The sequence below is a fragment of the Salvelinus fontinalis genome, chromosome 13 (assembly GCF_029448725.1).
Source record: "Salvelinus fontinalis isolate EN_2023a chromosome 13, ASM2944872v1, whole genome shotgun sequence".
Classification (NCBI taxonomy): domain Eukaryota; kingdom Metazoa; phylum Chordata; class Actinopteri; order Salmoniformes; family Salmonidae; genus Salvelinus; species Salvelinus fontinalis.
The window spans coordinates 40,495,201-40,514,649 of NC_074677.1; the positions used below are offsets into that span (position 1 = coordinate 40,495,201).

Consider the following 19,449-nt stretch of genomic DNA (forward strand, 5'->3'; position numbering starts at 1 on the left):
AGACCACACAAAGGCAGATACAGTAGATGGTGTAGTCATAAAATGTACATACAATCCCATGCTAGAGAGATGAACACAGACTAAAGTATCCATATCCTCCAGTCTTTTAACTTGATTGTAGTGACTTCTTTACCTTGTGAACAAAGCCACTGCCCAAGCTGGAGCGGGTTTTTTCCCCCGACATGTAGGCCTACAGCCAACGTTCAAAGTTCCGTTTTGTCTTCTGTGTTCCATAGAATATGACTGACTGGCTCTAACAGTGCATGACTGAATTGCAGACACTAATCATGTAGCTAGCCTCTCACTCTTTGTAACAGTGTCTGAGACTGGCACATTGCACTTTTTCAGATCATCAATGAGGATGATTACTTCAAGAATGTGTTTGATTACTACAATCAAGTCAAACGACATTTCTATGCGCCAGTAGATATGGAATATATTAACTTTTTGTAATCAAATAGGATTGAACCCAAAGATGATCGAATTCTCTAATGAAATGCAATGTGGCTTTCTTTTTCAGTAGCCCGTCATGATTCCCTCAGTGGACTGTGGGTGGTTGCCATACCTTCTTGTGTCTCCATGCGCAGTTCCTGGACCAGGTGTTTCCTCTGCTTGGCCATGTCACAGTGTTGTGCCTGCATCATCCCTGTCAGTAGGATTACACCCTGCGGTCAGAGAGTATGGCAGGGAGAAATAGTCGCAGTAAGCGTGTGTTCTTATGTTATGGTTTTGTTACTGCATAACAATACAGCATAGCAGCAAGTACAAATCCAGAGATGTTACGAGTAAATTGGTCACAGCGAAACCAGGATGTCACTATATAGAGCAGGAGTAGTTCAGTGATAACATGAGACTAACCAACAGAACACATATGCGTCTCAATGTCTTAGAATTCCAGAACTACCTCCAGATATCCATATCCAGATAACTCACTTCTTAATGTTGGTGTAAGAAACTTTTCCAAAGACAGTGCAGTTTTCCGATCCTTTATCTGTTTGCTTTTCAAATTGTATCTGTCACATACACATATTTAGCAGATGTTATTGCGGGTGTAGTGAAATGCTTGTGTTCCTAGACGGTAGGCAATTAAGGTCAGTTATGAAAACTTAGGACACTAAAGAGGCCTTTCTACTGACTCTGATAAACACCAAAAGAAAGATGCCCAGGGTCCCTGCTCATCTGCGTGAACGTGCCTTAGGCATGCTGCAAGGAGGCATGAGGACTGCAGATGTGGCCAAAGGCAATAAATTGCAATGTCCGTACTGTGAGACGCCTAAGACAGCGCTACAGGGAGACAGGACAGACAGCTGATCGTCCTCGCAGTGGCAGACCAAGTGTAACAATACCTGCACAGGATCGGTAAATCCGAACATCACACCTGCGGGACAGGTACAGGATGGCAACAACAACTGCCCAAGTTACACTAGGAACGCACAATCCCTCCATCAGTGCTCAGACTGTCCTCAATAGGCTGAGAGAGGCTGGACTGAGGGCTTGTAGGCCTGTTGTAAGGCAGGTCCTCACCAGACATCACCGGCAACCACGTTGCCTATGGGCACAAACCCACCGTCGCTGGACCAGACAGGACTGGCAAAAAGTGCTCTTCACTGACGAGTCGCGATTTTGTCTCACCAGGGGTGATGGTCGGATTCGCGTTTATCGTTGAAGGGATGAGCTTTATATCGAGGCCTGTACTCTGGAGCGGGATCGATTTGGAGGTGGAGGGTCCGTCAGGGTCTTGGACGGTGTGTCACAGCGTCATCGAACTGAGCTTGTTGTCATTGCAGGCAATCTCAATGCTGTGTGTTACAGGGAAGACATCCTCCTCACTCATGTGGTACCCTTCCTACAGGCTCATCATGACATGATCCTCCAGCATGACAATGCCACCAGCCATACTGCTCGTTCTGTGTGTGATTTCCTGCAAGACAGGAATGTCAGTGTTCTGCCATGGCCAGCGAAGAGCCCGGATCTCAATCCAATTGAGCACGTCTGGGACCTGTCGGCGGGTTAGGGCCATTCCGCCCAGAAATGTCCGGGAACTTGCAGGTACCTTGGTGGAAGAGGGGTAACATCTGTTGGGGCTGAATCAGAATTAGTTAGGTAACATAGAGAAGTAATATGTTTTATTTACATAATATGCTTATGTGAGATACTTGTTAGAATGTCTCCCTTTGGACTATACTGTTGACAGTTGCAGTTATCCATTCTCAGCTAGGGCTCAGTCACTTGGGGCCCAGAGAGGGGAGAGGTCAGGCTTGTCTTCATATGTCAATGTATCTGTTAAACCATGTGGTGCTATGCAGAATATCAGAAGGGGAGGAGGACAGAATGGAACATTGTCTTCTGATGGGAATGTGTCTGTAACTATTCCTAAACCATGTGAAGGGATGGTGTGATTAATGGGGAACCAGTTAGTTGTCTCCTCAATGTCTGTATGCCAGTCACTACCTCCTTTTCCCATTGGGGGGAGGAGTATGGCAGTGTCTGGAACCATTGTATGTCCCCTCTGATGTTGCCCTTCTTTTGACCTAGTATATGACCTAGTGGCTCACTCCCCTCAGTGAGCTTGTCCAGGAGTGGGGAGAAGAGGGGGTGTATTTGAGATGGGAGTATCTAGAATTGACAATTGATATATGCCATTGGATGAGGTAATGTTTTGGTACTATGAAGTACCAAGAACGAGATTAGAACCTCGTCTTAGAGACCAAACTGAACGACAATTTATAGCTAATGCTATCTGGCTACGGGATACTCCTCTCTCAAGTAAAAGGCCCTTTGTGAAGTTCCTGAGATCTGTGGTTCGTCATGTGAGTTGAGAGGGGTGTATCTTGGCTATAAAAGATACTAGAATTATTTTGTAAGCACTCTCAGAATTCATTTACAGACACTGAATTGATCTGAAAGTCAAAGGGCTATGGTGAAGCTCATATAATTAAAGATGAAGTTTAAATATAACTCTGACTTGTGTGTGGTTTGTAAACTCTCCTCATTTAGTAATACAGGAAATTACCACGACATATCTCACAGCAAGAACAGGCAATGAGGAGGAGATGCACTACAGAACTTAATGCAGCTGGTGGCCACACCAGCTACTGACTGTTACTTTTGATTTTGACACCCCCTTTGTTCAGGGACACGTTATTCCATTACTGTTAGTCACATGTCTGTGGAACTTGTTCAGTTTATGTCTCAGTTGTTTAATCTTATGTATACAAATACTTATGTAAATACAAATATTTACACATGTTAAGTTTGCTGAAAATGAGAGGTGAGGGGATGTTTCTTTTTTTGCTGAGTTTATATACGCACGCACACACACACAAACACATACATACATACAGTGCCTTCGGAAAGTATTCAGACCCCCTGACTTTTTCCACATTGTGTTACGTTACAGCCTACTAAAATGTATTATCGTTATTTCCCCTCATCAATCTACACACAATACCCCATAACAATGAAGCAAAAACGTTTTTTTAGACATTTTTGCTAATTTATAAAAAAAACGGAAATATCACATTTTACATGAGAATTCACCCTTTACTCAGTCCTTTGTTGAAGCACCTTTGGCAGCTGTTACAGCATCGAGTCTTCTTGGGTATGATGCTACAAGCTTGGCACACCTGTATTTGAGGAGTTTCTCCCATTCTCTGCAGATCCTCTCAATTTCTGTCAGGTTGGATTGGGCGTGTCCCTGCACAGCTATTTTCATGTCTCTCCAGAGATGTTCGATCGGGTTTAGGTTAGGGCTCTGGCTTCAGTCAGGTCCTGAGCGCTCTGGTGGAGCAGATTTTCATCAAGGCTCTCTCTTCTACTTTGCTCCGTTCATCTTCGCCCTCGATCCTGACTGGTCTCCCAGTTCCTACCACTGAAAAACATCCCCACAGCATGATGCTGCCACCCATGCTTCACCGTAGGGATGGTACCAGGTTTTCTCCAGATGTGACGCTTGGCATTCAGGCCTACAAGTTCATCAGACCAGAGAATCTTGTTTCTCGTTGTCTGAGATTCCTTTAGATGCCTTTTGGCAAACTCCAAGTGGGCTGTCATGTTCCTTTTACTGAGGAGGGGCTTCCGTCTGTCCACTTTACCATTAACGCCTGATTGGTGGAGTGCTGCAGAGCTGCTTGTCCTTCTGGAAAGTTCTCCCATCTCCATAGAGGAACTCTGGAGCTCTGTCAGAGTGACGATCAGGTTCTTGGTCACCTCCCTGACCAAGGCCCTTCTCCTCCGATTGCTCAATTTTGCCGGGCGGCCAACTCTAGTAAGAGTCTTGGTGGTTCCCAACTTCTTCCATTTAAGAATGATGGAGGCCACTGTGTTCTTGGGGACCTTCAATGCTGCAGACATTTTTTGGTACCCTTCCCCAGACCTGTGCCTCGACACAATCCTGTCTCAGAGCTCTACAGACAATTCCTTTGACCTCATGGCTTAGTTTTTGCTCTGACATGCACTGTCAACTGGGGGACCTTATATAGACAGGTGTGTGCCTTTCCAAATCATGTCCGATCAATTGAATTTACCGCAAGTTGACACTCAAGTTTTAGAAACATCTCAAGGATGATAATTGGAAACAGGATGCACCTGAGCTCAATTCCCGAGTGTCATAGCAAAGGGTCTGAGTATGTCTCTTTATTCAAGGCAGTGCTTCCTTTGCTGGTGAAAGACAGGGTTCTGACAGTCGGACCACCTACTTCAGAACACAGGCTTATTTTAGTGAGTGGTCGGCAGAGTGTGCTGTGCTCCTCACAGGGACTAATGAGATAGGATTTAGCTGTCATCCATCCATATCCCTGAGGATAAAAACACGATCCAGCTGCTGACATCGACTCTGAATTGACAACATAGTCCAGGGATATTAAAATGTTACCCTACGAGGATTAGACTACTGCTGGTAGTTCTACCTGATAATTAGTTGCACCCACCTGTTATCCCAGGTCTAAATCAATCCCTGATAAGATGGGAAGAATGGGGAAAAAAGCAGTGGAACTGGCTTCGGTCCAGATTTGAATTGAATTAGCATAGTCTATAGCGATATAGATACTTCTCTTTCAGTTGTTCGCTGAGCCCTCATCGTGTGTGCGACAGGAATAGACATTTACTTACAATGTATTTGACACAGACCATGGATTGTTTTTTGTGAGTTTACTATTCCTGGCACAGGTGTAATGATGACAGTCCCCCACTGTGGGGCAGCACTGACTTACTGTCGGACAGCAGTGACAAACAGAGGATGGAGGAGTGCTTGCCTATTGCTTTAATTGATGGTACAAACAAAGCATGCATACATATGAGCAGATTTTGCCAATTCAATATTTATTTTGTATCACAGTCGCGATTCACGCGATAAACAAATAATGTATAAACAATGAAACCACACCAACTACAAAATGTATGAATTTTTCCTAAAATGTGCTTAAAAGTAAAGAGATGTTCTACTAAAATTTATGTGGGACTATTTGCCCATGAAATGCTCTGTCCCTTGGAGTACTTGTGCTCTTCCAGAATAGTTTTTTCTTCCATAGACTTATATATCAAAGAAAGTATCATTACAGAGCATTAACCCTTCATGGGACCGGGAGAATATGTGTTTTTTCTCTCTTGTTGATGGTTTCTATTGTGACCCCCCCCCTCCTCCAGTCCATTTTCCTGTGGCTGGATTTGAGAAGCCAGAAAGATCTCAAATGTTTTGGGGCATCCTCAGACAGATGGCTTCATCTATAAAACCTGTCACCGTTGCATTGGGTGTTAACATTTGTACAGAGTTTTCATGAAGCACAAAAAAGTATGTGTATACAAAGCAGCATGTTGAATATTCAGGGTTTAGTCAGCTTTCTTCCTATTCGCAATGGTGTCGGAAATCCAGTTCATCCCGTCCTGTGAGAACAAAACGATTACAAAGCAATTACAGCATATACCGGCCGTAGATGTACAGTATATTGCAGCTACAGTGTTACGTATTTCATTGGACATATAGTCAGGTGTTATGTTGGGGTCTGACCTCCTGATCCTCTAGGACAGTACTCGGGCAGATGCTAATCTGGAACTTTACGCGGCTTTCACGTTACGTTACGACGATGAGGCAAAGCATTCCAGCAGTTTGTTTTAGCTCTTCATTTTCACCCCTACTGAGACGTTGCCCTGACAACCCTGCTGTAAACTGTAATGACGTAATATGCTGCACACTATGTGAAACCCAGTTATAGGTTCTGAAAAGATCCTACTAATGATATGGTGGCTAACAGAGAATAACTTACTCTCCTGTGGGCTCCAATTATTTTACTACATGAGTAGTGAGAAGAGGACGTTTTCTGGAGTACGCACAGCACTCCCCTTTTACTACACGAGGAGGAACAGAACATGACCGCCCACTGAGTCCATTGAATTGGCACTTGATGTTGCCTTTAATATGTCTTGTAAGTCCCAGAGGATTGTACAGTACAGTTATTTTATATTGTGATATGGTGTCCCTCTAACTTCATTAAATGGTAACTGTGACATGAGCTGTCCTATTTTCTGAGATGTTGTGGCCTACCTGTACTCCCTCTCCAGAGAAAGCGGAGCAGGCCTGGATCTGCCACGCCCGGTCGCGGTACGTGTGCAGGTTCAAGCCCTCTGCAATTTCGCTGGCAGGCGAGGCCGTGGCCAGGTCCTGCTTGTTGGCAAAGATAAGCACTGGAACCCCCTTCAGGTTCTCGTCAACGATCAGTTCTGACAGCTCCTGAGGGGGTCAGCAGTGTTATTTCAGAGAGGAGCATAGTGTGTGGACTACATCTCCGTGTTGTCAGCAATTACTGGTTTGCGTATCCACTGTTATAATACAAGGCTTACTGTTAACATTAAAGATTTACAAGACAACGTTTGGAATAGAGAATGACTGCTATTTCAGTTGGCCTCACCAGTCCAGTTTCTTCAAACCGCTTCTTGTCTGCACTATCTATGACATATATCTGGAGGAAAGAGGAAATAGGGGGTTAATTTATCATCTTGTAACACATATGATTGATTCTCTATTTGGTATCTCACTTTTATTGAGATTGAGGTAAACTAATGCCCAAGCAATAAAACAGACTGTAGTCTAAACCTAACTGGCTTCTATTTTACTCTCTGAAGCATGTTATAGATACAGTGCCTTCGCAAAGTATTCATACCCCTCGACTTATTCCACATTTTGTTGATACAGCCTGAATTCAAAATGGTTTAAAAAATAAAATAAAATGTCTCATCCATCTACACATAATACCCCTTAATGACAAAGTGAAAACATGTTTTTAGACATTTTTGCAAATGAATTGAAAATGAAATACAGAAATATTACACCCCTGAGTCAATACATGTTAGACTCACTTTTGGCAGTGATTACAGCTGAAGTCTCTAAGAGCTTTGCACACCTGGATTGTACAATATTTGCACTTCATTTTTTTTAATTCCGCAAGCTCTATCAAATTGGTTGTTGATCATTGCCATTTTCAAGTCTTGCCATAGATTGTCATTCCGATTTAAGTCAAAACTGTAACTAGGTCACTCAGGAACATTTGTCCTCTTGGTAAGCAACTCCGGTGTATATTTATTTATTTATTTATTTATTTTATTTCACCTTTATTTAACCAGGTAGGCAAATTGAGAACACGTTCTCATTTACAATTGCGACCTGGCCAAGATAAAGCAAAGCAGTTCGACACATACAACAACACATAGTTACACATGGAGTAAAACAAACATACGGTCAATAATACAGTGAAAATAAGTCTATATACAATATGAGCAAGTGAGGTGAGATAAGGGAGGTGAAGGCAAACAAAATATATATATAAATAAATAAAAAATATATAAAAAGGCCATGGTGGCGAAGTAAATACAATATAGCAAGTAAAAAAAATAACACTGGAATGGTTGGTTTGCAGTGGAAGAAGGTGCAAAGTAGAGATATATATTTGGCCTTGTGTTTTAGGATCTTGTCCGAAAGGTGATTTTCTCCAAGTGTCTGTTGGAAAGCAGACTGAACCAGGTTTTCCTTTAGTATTGTGCCAGTACTTAACTTAATCTTTTTATCCAAAGAAACTTCCTAGTTCTTGCCGATGACCAGCATACCCAAAACATGATGTAGCCACCACAGTGCTTGAAAATATGAAGAGTGGTACACAGTGATGTGTTGTGTTGGATTTGCACCAGACATAACACTTTGTATTCAGGACATAAGGTTAATTCCTTTGCTACATTTTTTGAATATTTACTTTAGTATGTTATTGCAAACAGGATGCATGTTTTTGAATATTTTTATTCTGTACAGGCTTCCTTCTTTTCACTCTGTCGTCTAGGTTAGTATTGTGGAGTAACTAAAATGTTGTGGATTCATCCTCAGTTTTCTCATACCACAACCATTAAACTCTTTAACTGTTTTAAAATCCCCAATGGCCTCATGGTACAATCCCTGAGTAGTTTCCTTTCTCTCTGGCAACTGAGTTAGGAAGAATGCCTGTATCTTTGTAGTGATGATTATTATTATTTTTTTAACCAATAGGTGTTCTTCTTTGCAAGGCATTGGAAAACCTCCCTTGTCTTTGTAGTTGAATCTGTGTTTGGAATTCACCGCTCTTATTATGTGACTTGTTAAGCACATTTTTACTCATTAATGTTTTTAGGCTTGCCATAGCAAAGGGGTTGAATACTTATTGACTCAAGGCATTTCAGCTTTTCATTTTCATTAATTTGTAAAAATATCTAGAAACATAAATCCACCTTGACATTATGGGATATAGTGTGTAGACCAGTGACACAAAATCTCAATTTAATACATTTTAAATTCAGGCTTTAACACAGCAAAATGTGGAAAAAAATCATGGGGTGTGAATACTTTCTGAAGCCACTGTATAATCAGACAAAGTGAGAAATCTGCTAACAGGATTTACACACCAACAAATCTGTGTTTTCCAAATATTTCTTCCAGAAGGGTCGAATCTTCCTCTGTCCTCCAATGTCCCACACGTTCAGTTTCATTCCGTGAGACGTGAGACTCTTAATGTTGAAGCCCTTTGGGATCAATGGAGGAGCAGAATTAGGAGGTAACACAGTTCAGCAGAACACTGCCTTAATCTTGTAGGCTACCTTGTGTCTCTAAATAAGCATTTGTTTCTAACATTCTGACATTACAAGACAGACATGTACATTGATAATAAACCTAGACCCTCTGTTTTTAGCTAGGCCTTACAAAATGTGTGTCACACCCTCTGCCTTAATGGTTAAGTAATCTTCAACCCCTGGATTAAAGTCACAGCCTGGTCTCTGTTCTTAGTCTAGCTAAATGTACTATTGTTAATGTGCTATTTTGTGCAAAGTCTGCATAAACCAACTGCTTAAACAAGCACTGTCTGTGATTGCCTTTGCACATATGAAAAACCAAATCAAATCATACTGCACTACTATGATGAACTTGAATAGACAACGTGTCGACGTTTGATGATACTACTTGTTTATTTCCAAAGCCCCTTATCTCTTGGTCAGAGGGATATACTGCAAAGCAGGACACTGAGTTAGCCATGTGTATTTGGTCGTTGAGTTAATTAGACCATACCCATTTCAAGTTCATCTTTCAAAAAAGCGAACTTATTTCAGAATATTTAGGCAAGTGACTCTTTGATCCTGCTTTGTAGTATAACCTTCTGGAGTGATCTGACCCTTGTGAAGTCATCGGTACAGCCAGAAGGGGACTGGGCAGTGGTCATACCTCGGAGACTATTCTTTCTAGGTTTCTTCCTAGGTTCCTGCCTTCTAGGGACTTTTTCCTAGACACTGTGCTTCTACATCTGCTTTGCTTGCTCTTTGGGGTTTTAGGCTGGGTATTTGTAAAGAACTTTGTGACAACTGCTGCTGTAAAAAAAAGGATCATAAAATACATTTGATTTATTGATCTGGGATCAGGCCATCTATTTCCCTTTCCATGTCTGACATGAAGTGTGACAATTCTTTGCATCTATTTGCATCTATTTGAACTGCTGACAATTAGGTTAATATGCCATTGTTTTCTCAAATGTCACCCATGTAGAGATCCAAGAATGATTATAGCTTGGTAGAAGACATTGATATGATCAAAGATCCGATTTTGAATCAGCAGGTTAAAAAAAGATCTGACATCCGGCTTCCATTGAGTAAGTGTCATTCCGTGTAAGCCTTCGGCAACAACCTGAGGAAGGAAGTGTAATATCCTGCCACGGAGGTGGGTCACAGAGTTGTCATTACAAAACTACAGTGGGCCTGCTTATGTAAGTTCAGAGCATGGATCTGACCTGTGTAGGAGTAATGGTGTTGACATCCTCGGATGAAAGCTGTTTAAGCAGCGTTGTTTTGCCAGCGTTGTCTAGACCCAGAAGGACTATCCGAAGTTCCTGCTCTGTTATTCCTTTTAATTTCTGTAGGATTGAGAAAAACCCCTGAGAAAAACAAGATAGAAGAGGATATTGCAAACAGACACAGAAAAAAAAGCAATTAGGAAGCTTGTAAGAGACTACTAGGCATTTTATTAGCTGAGATTGTGTCAAATCGTCAGTTGGTTAATGAAAAGGGAAAACAATTTGTCCCTGAATAACCCTTTAGGACTCATCAAGATGTGCATTTCCATCAAACTCAAAGATCGGCAGCAGAAGGTAGCGGAATTACCTTTTGAACTTCTCCCATGTTGAATGATGTGCTTCAGATGGTGGGAAAAAGGACAGGTAAGAGGGTAAATCCGCATTCTATGGTGAATCTTCAGAGGTGAGCACAGTGTTGTCCAGGTACCCAGTAAATAGGCCTAAAGGTATCTCCTCGGTACCCCTTACATCCGTTTGAAGCGTCCAAAGCCAGGGTGGAATCGTCTCCTGCTTGGCCTCCCTCAGCAGCTCTCCCTCAGGAGGAGAAGTAGGTAGGGGCCAGGGAAGGATTACCAGGCTACAATTAGCCCTCCCTGTTTTGCACACCTTTACCCCAACCCCATTGGCCCCCACCCCTCCCTTGTCCTTTCTGTGCCTACCTCCATGCATTAAAGAATTTACCTGGATTATCCTCCCCACCACCTGCCACACGGGAAGCAGTCTTCATCTGCTGCCTTTCTCTGGTCTCTGCCCACTATCCTCCAACCCCTCAGCCTTCTCCCTCCTCCGTGTTCCTCCAAAATATTGTTTTGTGTTTTCCTTACAAATCAAATCACATTTCTTCCCAACAATGAAGAGAGAAAAATAGACAAAAAAAAGAAAGATAACACAAGGAATAAATACACAATGAGTAATAATAACTTTGCTATATACAGGGGGTACCAGTACTGAGTCAATGTCCAGCAGTAAGAAATATTGAGGTAGATACTGTATGTACATATAGGTAGGGGTAAAGTGACTAGGCAACATGATAAATAATGAGCAGTAGCAGCAGCATATGTGATGAATCAAAAGAGTTAGTGCAACGGGGAGGTCAATGCAGATAGTCCGGGTAGCTACTTGGTAAATGTAGCAGTTTTATGGGTCCTGAGCTTAGTGATGAGCTTGGAGGGCACTATGGTGTTGAATGCTGAGCTGTAGTCAATGAACAACATTGTAACATAGGTGTTCCTCTGATCCAGATGGGAGAGGGCAGTGTGGAGTGCAATAGAGATTGCGTCATCTATAGATCTGTTGGGGTGGTATGCAAATTGCATTGGGTCCAGGGTATCTGGGCTGATGGTGTTTATGTGAGCCATGACTAGCCTTTCAAAGCATTTCATGGCTACAGATGTGAGTGCTACGGGGCGATTGTCATTTAGACAAGTTATCTTGGCGTTCTTGGGCACAGGGCCTATGGTAGTCTGCTTGAAACATGTAGGTATTACAGACAGGGTCAGGGAGATGTTGGAAATGTCAGTGAAGTTATTTGCCAGCTGATCAGCGCATGCTCTGAGTACGCATCATGGTAATCCATCTGGCCCTGCGGCCTTTTGAATGTTAACCTGTTTAAAGGTCATACGAGATAACACAGTCGTCCAGAACAACTGGTGCTCTCGTGAATAGTTCAGTGTTGCTTGCCTTGAAGCTTGCATTTAACTTGTCTGGTAGGCTCACGTCACTGAGCAGCTCGTGAATGATAGTGATAGTTTGCAAGACCTGCAACATCTAATGAGCGTCAGAGCCGGTGTAGTAGGAATCTATCATAGTCCTTTATTGAAGCTTTGCCTGGTTGATGGCTTGTCGGAGGTTGTAGCGGGATTTCTTATAAGCATCCGGATTAGTGTCCCACTCCTTGAAAGCTGCAGCTCAGTGTGGATTTTTCCTGTAATCCAGGGCTTCTGGTTGCTATATGTACAGTGGGGCAAAAAAGTATTTAGTCAGCCACCAATTGTGCAAGTTCTCCCACTTAAAAATATGAGAGAGGCCTGTAATTTTCATCATAGGTGCACTTCAACTATGACAGACGAAATGAGGAAAAAAAATCCAGAAAATCACATTGTAGGATTTTTTATGAATTTATTTGCAAATTATGGTGGAAAATAAGTATTTGGTCACCTACAAACAAGATTTCTGGCTCTCACAGACCTGTAACTTCTTCTTTAAGAGGCTCCTTTGTCCTCCACTCGTTACCTGTATTAATGGCACCTGTTTGAACTTGTTATCAGTATAAAAGACACCTGTCCACAACCTCAAACAGTCACACTCCAAACTCCACTATGGCCAAGACCAAAGAGCTGTCAAAGGACACCAGAAACAAAATTGTAGACCTGCACCAGGCTGGGAAGACTGAATCTGCAATAGTTAAGCAGCTTGGTTTGAAGAAATTAACTGTGGGAGCAATTATTAGGAAATGGAAGACATACAAGACCACTGATAATCTCCCTCGATCTGGGCCTCCACGCAAGATCTCACCCCGTGGGGTCAAAATGATCACAAGAACGGTGAGCAAAAATCCCAGAACCACACGGGGGGACCCAGTGAATGACCTGCAGAGAGCTGGGACCAAAGTAACAAAGCCTACCATCAGTAACACACTACGCCGCCAGGGACTCAAATCCTGCAGTGCCAGACGTGTCCCCCTGCTTAAGCCAGTACATGTCCATGCCCGTCTGAAGTTTGCTAGAGAGCATTTGGATGATCCAGAAGAAGATTGGGAGAATGTCATATGGTCAGATGAAACCAAAATATAACTTTTTGGTAAAAACTCAACTCGTCGTGTTTGGAGGACAAAGAATGCTGAGTTGCATCCAAAGAACACCATACCTACTGTGAAGCATGGGGGTGGAAACATCATGCTTTGGGGCTGTTTTTCTGCAAAGGGACCAGGACGACTGATCCATGTAAAGGAAAGAATGAATGGGGCCATGTATCGTGAGATTTTGAGTGAAAACCTCCTTCCATCAGCAAGGGCATTGAAGATGAAACGTGGTTGGGTCTTTCAGCATGACAATGATCCCAAACACACCGCCCGGACAACGAAGGAGTGGCTTCGTAAGGAGCATTTCAAGGTCCTGGAGTGGCCTAGCCAGTCTCCAGATTTCAACCCCATAGAAAATCTTTGGTGGGAGTTGAAAGTACGTGTTGCCCAGCAACAGCCCCAAAACATTACTGCTCTAGAGGAGATCTGCATGGAGGAATGGGCCAAAATACCAGAAACAGTGTGTGAAAACCTTGTGAAGACTTACAGAAAACGTTTGACCTCTGTCATTGCCAACAAAGGGTATATAACAAAGTATTGAGATAAACTTTTGTTATTGACCAAATACTTATTTTCCACCATAATTTGCAAATAAATTCATTAAAAATCCTACAATGTGATTTCTGGATTTTCTTTTCTAATTTTGTCTGTCATAGTTGAAATGTACCTATGATGAAAATTACAGGCCTCTCTCATCTTTTTAAGTGGGAGAACTTGCACAATTGGTGGCTGACTAAATACTTTTTGCCCCACTGTACGTATGGTCACTGTGGGGACGACGTCGTCGATGCACTTATTAATGAAGCCAGTGACTGATGTGGTAAACGGCCTCAATGTTATCGTGTTCATCCCAAAACATATTCCAGTCTGTGCTAGTGAAACAGTTCTGTAACTTAGCATCCATTTCATTGGACCACTTCCGTATTGAGCACGTCACTGTTACTTCCTATTTGAGTTTTTGGTTGTAAGCAGGAACCAGGAGGATAGCTTTATGGTCAGATTTGCTAAAGGGAGGGAGAGTGAGAGCCTTGTTTGTGTTACTGTGTGTGGTGTAAAAGTGATCTAGAGTTTTGTCGCCTCTAGTTGCGCAGGTGACATGCTGGAAAGAATTAGGTAAAACGGATTTCAGTTTAGCTGCATTAAAATCACCGGCGACGAATGCCGCCTCTGGATGTGCATTTTCTAGTTTGCTTATGGCCCTATACAGTTCGTTGAGTGTGGTCTTAGTGCCAGCATCTGTTTGTGGTGGTAAATAGACAGCTAAATATAGATTATCATGAGGTATTCTAACTCAGGTGAGCAAAAACTTGAGACTTCATTAAAACCTCTTGGCGCACGGATCCCTTTAACGGGATCATTTTCGTAAACAACCGCTGAATTGTAGAGCGCCAAATAAATAAAAAAATACTACAAATATTTATTTTCATGAAATCACAAGTGAAATATACCAAAACACAGCTTAGCTTGTTGTTAATCCACCTATCGTGTCAGATTTTGAAAGGATGCTTTACAGCGAAAGCAATCCAAGCATTTGTGAGTTTATCCATCACTGGACAAAACGTTACGAACAGCTAGCCGCAAATTAGCTTGGTCACGAAAGTCAGAAAAGCAATACAATTAATCGCTTACCTTTGATGATCTTCGGATGTTTGCACTCACAAGACTCCCAGTTACACAATAATGTTCTTTTTGTTCGATAAAGATTATTTTTATATCCAAAAACCTCCATTTGTTTTGCGCGTTATGTTCAGAAAACCACAGGCTCGTGCCGGTCCTGAAGGGTAGACGAAAATTCCAAAAAGTATCCGTAATGTTCGTAGAAACATGTCAAACGTTTTTTATAATCAATCCTCAGGTTGTTTTTAACATACATAATCGATCATATTTCAACCGGACGGTAAAATTTTCAATACTACAGAGAAAGAACATGTCGAGCTACAACTCTCGCGCGCATGAACTAATCAAAGGACACCTGACGCATTTTGATAAATCTTGCTAATTATTCAAAATAAAAGCTTTAAACTATGTCTAAAGCCTGTTCACAACCTGTGGAAGCCATTGGAAAAGGAATCTGGTTGATACCCCTTTAAATGGAGGATAGGCAGGCAATGGAACAGGGATTTTTTCAAATAAAAGGCACTTCCGGATTGGATTTCCTCAGGTTTTCGCCTGCAAAATCAGTTCTGTTATACTCACAGACAATATTTTGACAGTTTTGGAAACTTTAGAGTGTTTTCTATCCTAATATGTCAATTATATGCATATTCTAGCATCTGGGCCTGAGAAATAGTCAGTTTACCATTGGAACGTTATTTTTCCAAACATAAAAATAGTGCCCCCTAGCTTTTCAAGATCATTAAAGATCACGCATCAGCTGCTGTTAACAAACACAAGATAAAACATAAAACAGTCGCTATCCACTGCAGCACCATCTTAAAAGATAAGACATACATAAGTCTTTAAGACAATTTTTTGAAATGATGAATGCCATAACATATGACAATTCATTAATTGGTGGCCTCTGACCTTAACCTTTGATTCCCCTGGGTCATGCTCAGGCAGCTGGAGAATACAATGGTTATGATGAGGTACTGCTTCTCATAGATTTTATAAATGACTATTAGTGCAATGTTGCTCCTATACAGTAGGGGGTGTCAGCATACACTGAGTACATGGAGATGACTATTAGTAGGACAGAAGTTTGACAAACTGACTTTTTGGAAAGGTGGCATCCTATCCTATATGCAATCTGGTTTCCGCACAGGTTATGGATGTGTCACCGCAACCTTAAAGGTCCTCAATGGTGTCACCATTGCCCTTGATTCTAAGCAATGTTGTGATGATATTTTTATTGACTTGGCCAAAGCTTTTGATACGGTAGAACATTCCATTCTTATGGGCCAGCTAAGGAGTATTGATGTCTATGAGGGGTCTTTGGCCTTGTTTGCTAACTACCTCTCTCAAAGAGTGCAGTGTATGAAGTCAGAACATCTGCTGTCTCAGCCACTGCCTGTCACCAAGGGAGTACCCCAAGGCTCGATCCTAGGCCCCACGCTCTTTCAATTTACATCAACAACATAGCTCAGGCAATAGGAAGCTCTCTCATCCATTTATATGCAGATGATAGTCTTATACTCAGCTGGCTCCTCCCTGGGTTTTGTGTTAAAGGCTCTACAAAAAAACTTTCTTTGTGTCCAGCAAGCTTTCTCTGCCCTTAACCTTGTTCTGAACACCTCCAAAACAAAGGTCATGTGGTTTTGCAAGAAGAATGCCCCTCTCCCCTCCGGTGTGATTACTACCTTTGAGGGTTTAGAGCTTGTGGTAGTCAACTCATTCATGTACTTGGGAGTATGGCTAGATGGTACACTATCCTTCTTTCAGCACATATTAAAACTGCAGGCTAAGGTTAAATCTAGACTTGGTTTACTCTATCGTAATCACTCCTCTTTAACCCCAGCTGACAAACTAACCCTGATTCAGATGACCATTCTACCCATGCTAGATTACAGAGACTTAATTTATAGATCGAAAGGTCCAAGGGTGCTCTTCGAGAGGCTAGATGTTCTTTACCATTCGGCCATCAGATTTGCCCCAATGCTCCTTATAGGACACATCACTGCACTCTATACACCTTTGTAAACTGGTCATCTCTGTATACCCGTCGCAAGACCCACTGGTTGATGCTTATTTATAAAACTCTTTTAGACCTCACTGCCCCCTATCTGAGATACCTACTGCAGCCCTCATCTTCCACATACAACACCCGTTCTGCCAGTCACATTCTGTTAAAGGTCCCCAAAGCGCACACATATCCCTGGGTCGCTCCTCTTTTCAGTTCACTGAAGCTAGCGACTGGAACGAGCTGCTACAAACACTCCAACTCGACAGTTTAATCTCTATCATTTCATTCAAAGATTCAATCATGGACACTCTTACTGACAGTTGTGACTGCTTCACGTGATGTATGGTTGTCTCTACTTTCTTGCCCTTTGTGCTGTTGTTTGTGCCCAATAATGTTTGTACCATGTTTTGTTCTGCTACCATGTTTTGTGCTGCTGCCATGTTGTGTTGCTACCATGTTGTTGTCATGTTGTGTTGCTACAATGCTGTATTGTCATGTGTTGCTGCCATGCTATGTTGTTGTCTTAGGTCTCTATGTAGTGTTGTGGTGTCGCTCATGTTGTGATGTGTGTTTTCTTCTATTATTATTATTATTTTTAATATCCCCCTCCCCACAGGAGGCCTTTTGCCTTTTGGCAGGCCGTCATTGTAAATAAGAATTTGTTCTTAGTCATGTTAAAGGTTAAATAAATAAATAATAAAGGTTAAATAAAATGTTTAAATAAAGGATAAATAAAAGGACGGCACTACGTTGAAAGTCACAGAGCACTTCAGTAAGGTCATTTTACTGCCCATGTTTGTCTATGGAGATTGCATGGCGGTGTGCTCGATTTTAAACACCTGTCAGCAAAGGGTGTGGCTGAAATAGCTGAATCCACTATTTTGAAGGGTTGTCCACATACTTTTTATATATAGTGTATATACAGTATATGATATGCTGTAATATAAAAAAAACACTAGCAGCCAACCCGCTTGCACCAATCCCAACTACAGTTAAATACAAACCTGCCTCCCCTCAATGAATTTAATTAATTAATTCAACCATTAATTCATTCATTTCAATTACCGTAAAAAAAAACACAGTAAGAGTATTGGTACTGTAAAACAGATTACAGTAACATGCTGTACTGTACATTTACAGCATTATATTGGCATCAGATTTGCCAGCAAATTACTTCATTATATAATATCCTATCGCTGTGTTGCTGTAATGATTACCGTTGGCCCGTTTACATTATTTACAAAATTACAGTATTTAACTGGCAACTGTCAGTAAAATGGTGTAAATCCACAGGGAAAGTTTGTTTTACAGTTTACAATAGGACCATCTGGAAGCTGTAAGAGGAATAGCCCATGTATACATTTAGACTGAGTGGTGGAGTGCCCAGGGGGGGATCAACTTTTGTCACTCAGACACATACATTTTCCTAATTTGTACAAGGCACTCCAGGATATGTCTGAATCAATGAAATACAATGAATAATATAATATCAATGAAATAATAATATCAAGGGAAACACAGTCAGAGTCCAGGGTTCATTAATCATCATCAGATGATCATGTTTGACATCGTGCGTGTTTGTGTGAGGAGAACACAACATAGAGTCTTCTCAATTGGGATTTGTGTTTGGAGTAAAAATAGCTTTCTGAAAGAGTTTCAAATTTCAAATCACGACTCCGTTCACCCTCTCAGAGGACCGTTACTCAAGGATTAGTAGCTTGAGTGTCCTCTCCCTCTCCCAGTACAAAAGCCTGCATTCCTCTGGTCTGGGTCTATACTCAACCAAGGGGGTAATCTTTGTTATTAACTGTCTGTGAAATGGGACAGAGGCTTAACAAGTCTGTCAGAGTGACAAAACTAACATGTATTGCTACAGTTTACACAATGCAGTCCAGCACAAATGCCTTTTGAAACATCTCTGTATGATAGACACTCAGAAAAGATTGCACCTTATCTTGGAATCCCTCTCAATCTTAAAATAAAGCAATCCTGAGTAAAACCGAATGACAACTATAGCAACCCTACCAACTGCACTAGTTATTATACCTTCTTGGCCTCATTGCTTATTTGCTGCAATACAAATACCTGGGCTGCTAAGAGGAGAGGGTGTTGTCGAGGTAATCCTAGCGGTCACACTACCTCTCAGTCTCGTGGCCCGATGCTCCTAGAGTGAGAGCGGAGTGCCCCTAATAGTGCACGTTAGTCCTGTTTGAAGATCCAGTCTGCGCCGGCTGTGGTCAGTTCAAAGCTGCATTGCTGCTAATGCATTGAGCGAGAGGATAATACAGATGTAGGATCTCAATTTGATCACCATGTTACAGAAGAACATTCCTGCCATGCAGGAAATGTGCAACTTGTAGCATATTTGAAGTGTTCTGAAGTTTCTAATTTCCACTTGATTTTCACATGTAAAAAATGCATCAATCACTACAAAAATGTCCATTAATTATAATCCACATAATAATTCACATTTCCTGTTCCAACAGGATTATGTTCCCACTGTAGCAAACTGATTCAAATTAAGATCCTACATCTATACCATACAAGGAGAAAAGGGGGCTTATTCTCATGATATCATACAAGAGAAACTGCTGAGACATTTGTGTTTCGTTGCACCTGTAATCTCTTTGCTTTTCTCTTCCAATAAACTCTACTCTATCGTAACAAGAAATGTTCTC

At 41.7% G+C, this 19,449-nt stretch overlaps 1 protein-coding gene across 1 annotated transcript; it reads right to left on the reverse strand.

The window, feature by feature from the left end:
• Nucleotides 1–5,316: 5,316 nt before the first annotated feature.
• Nucleotides 5,317–12,358, reverse strand: LOC129868672 (ADP-ribosylation factor-like protein 3). The gene is made up of 6 exons (XM_055942850.1): nucleotides 10,657–12,358; nucleotides 10,287–10,430; nucleotides 8,917–9,033; nucleotides 6,903–6,953; nucleotides 6,539–6,724; nucleotides 5,317–5,880 (listed from the first exon to the last, which is right to left on the reverse strand). Exons 1-6 carry the CDS (start codon nucleotides 10,672–10,674, stop codon nucleotides 5,827–5,829), a joined length of 570 nt encoding a protein of 189 aa, XP_055798825.1. The 5' UTR covers nucleotides 10,675–12,358; the 3' UTR covers nucleotides 5,317–5,826.
• Between the last annotated feature and the right edge of the window lie 7,091 nt (nucleotides 12,359–19,449).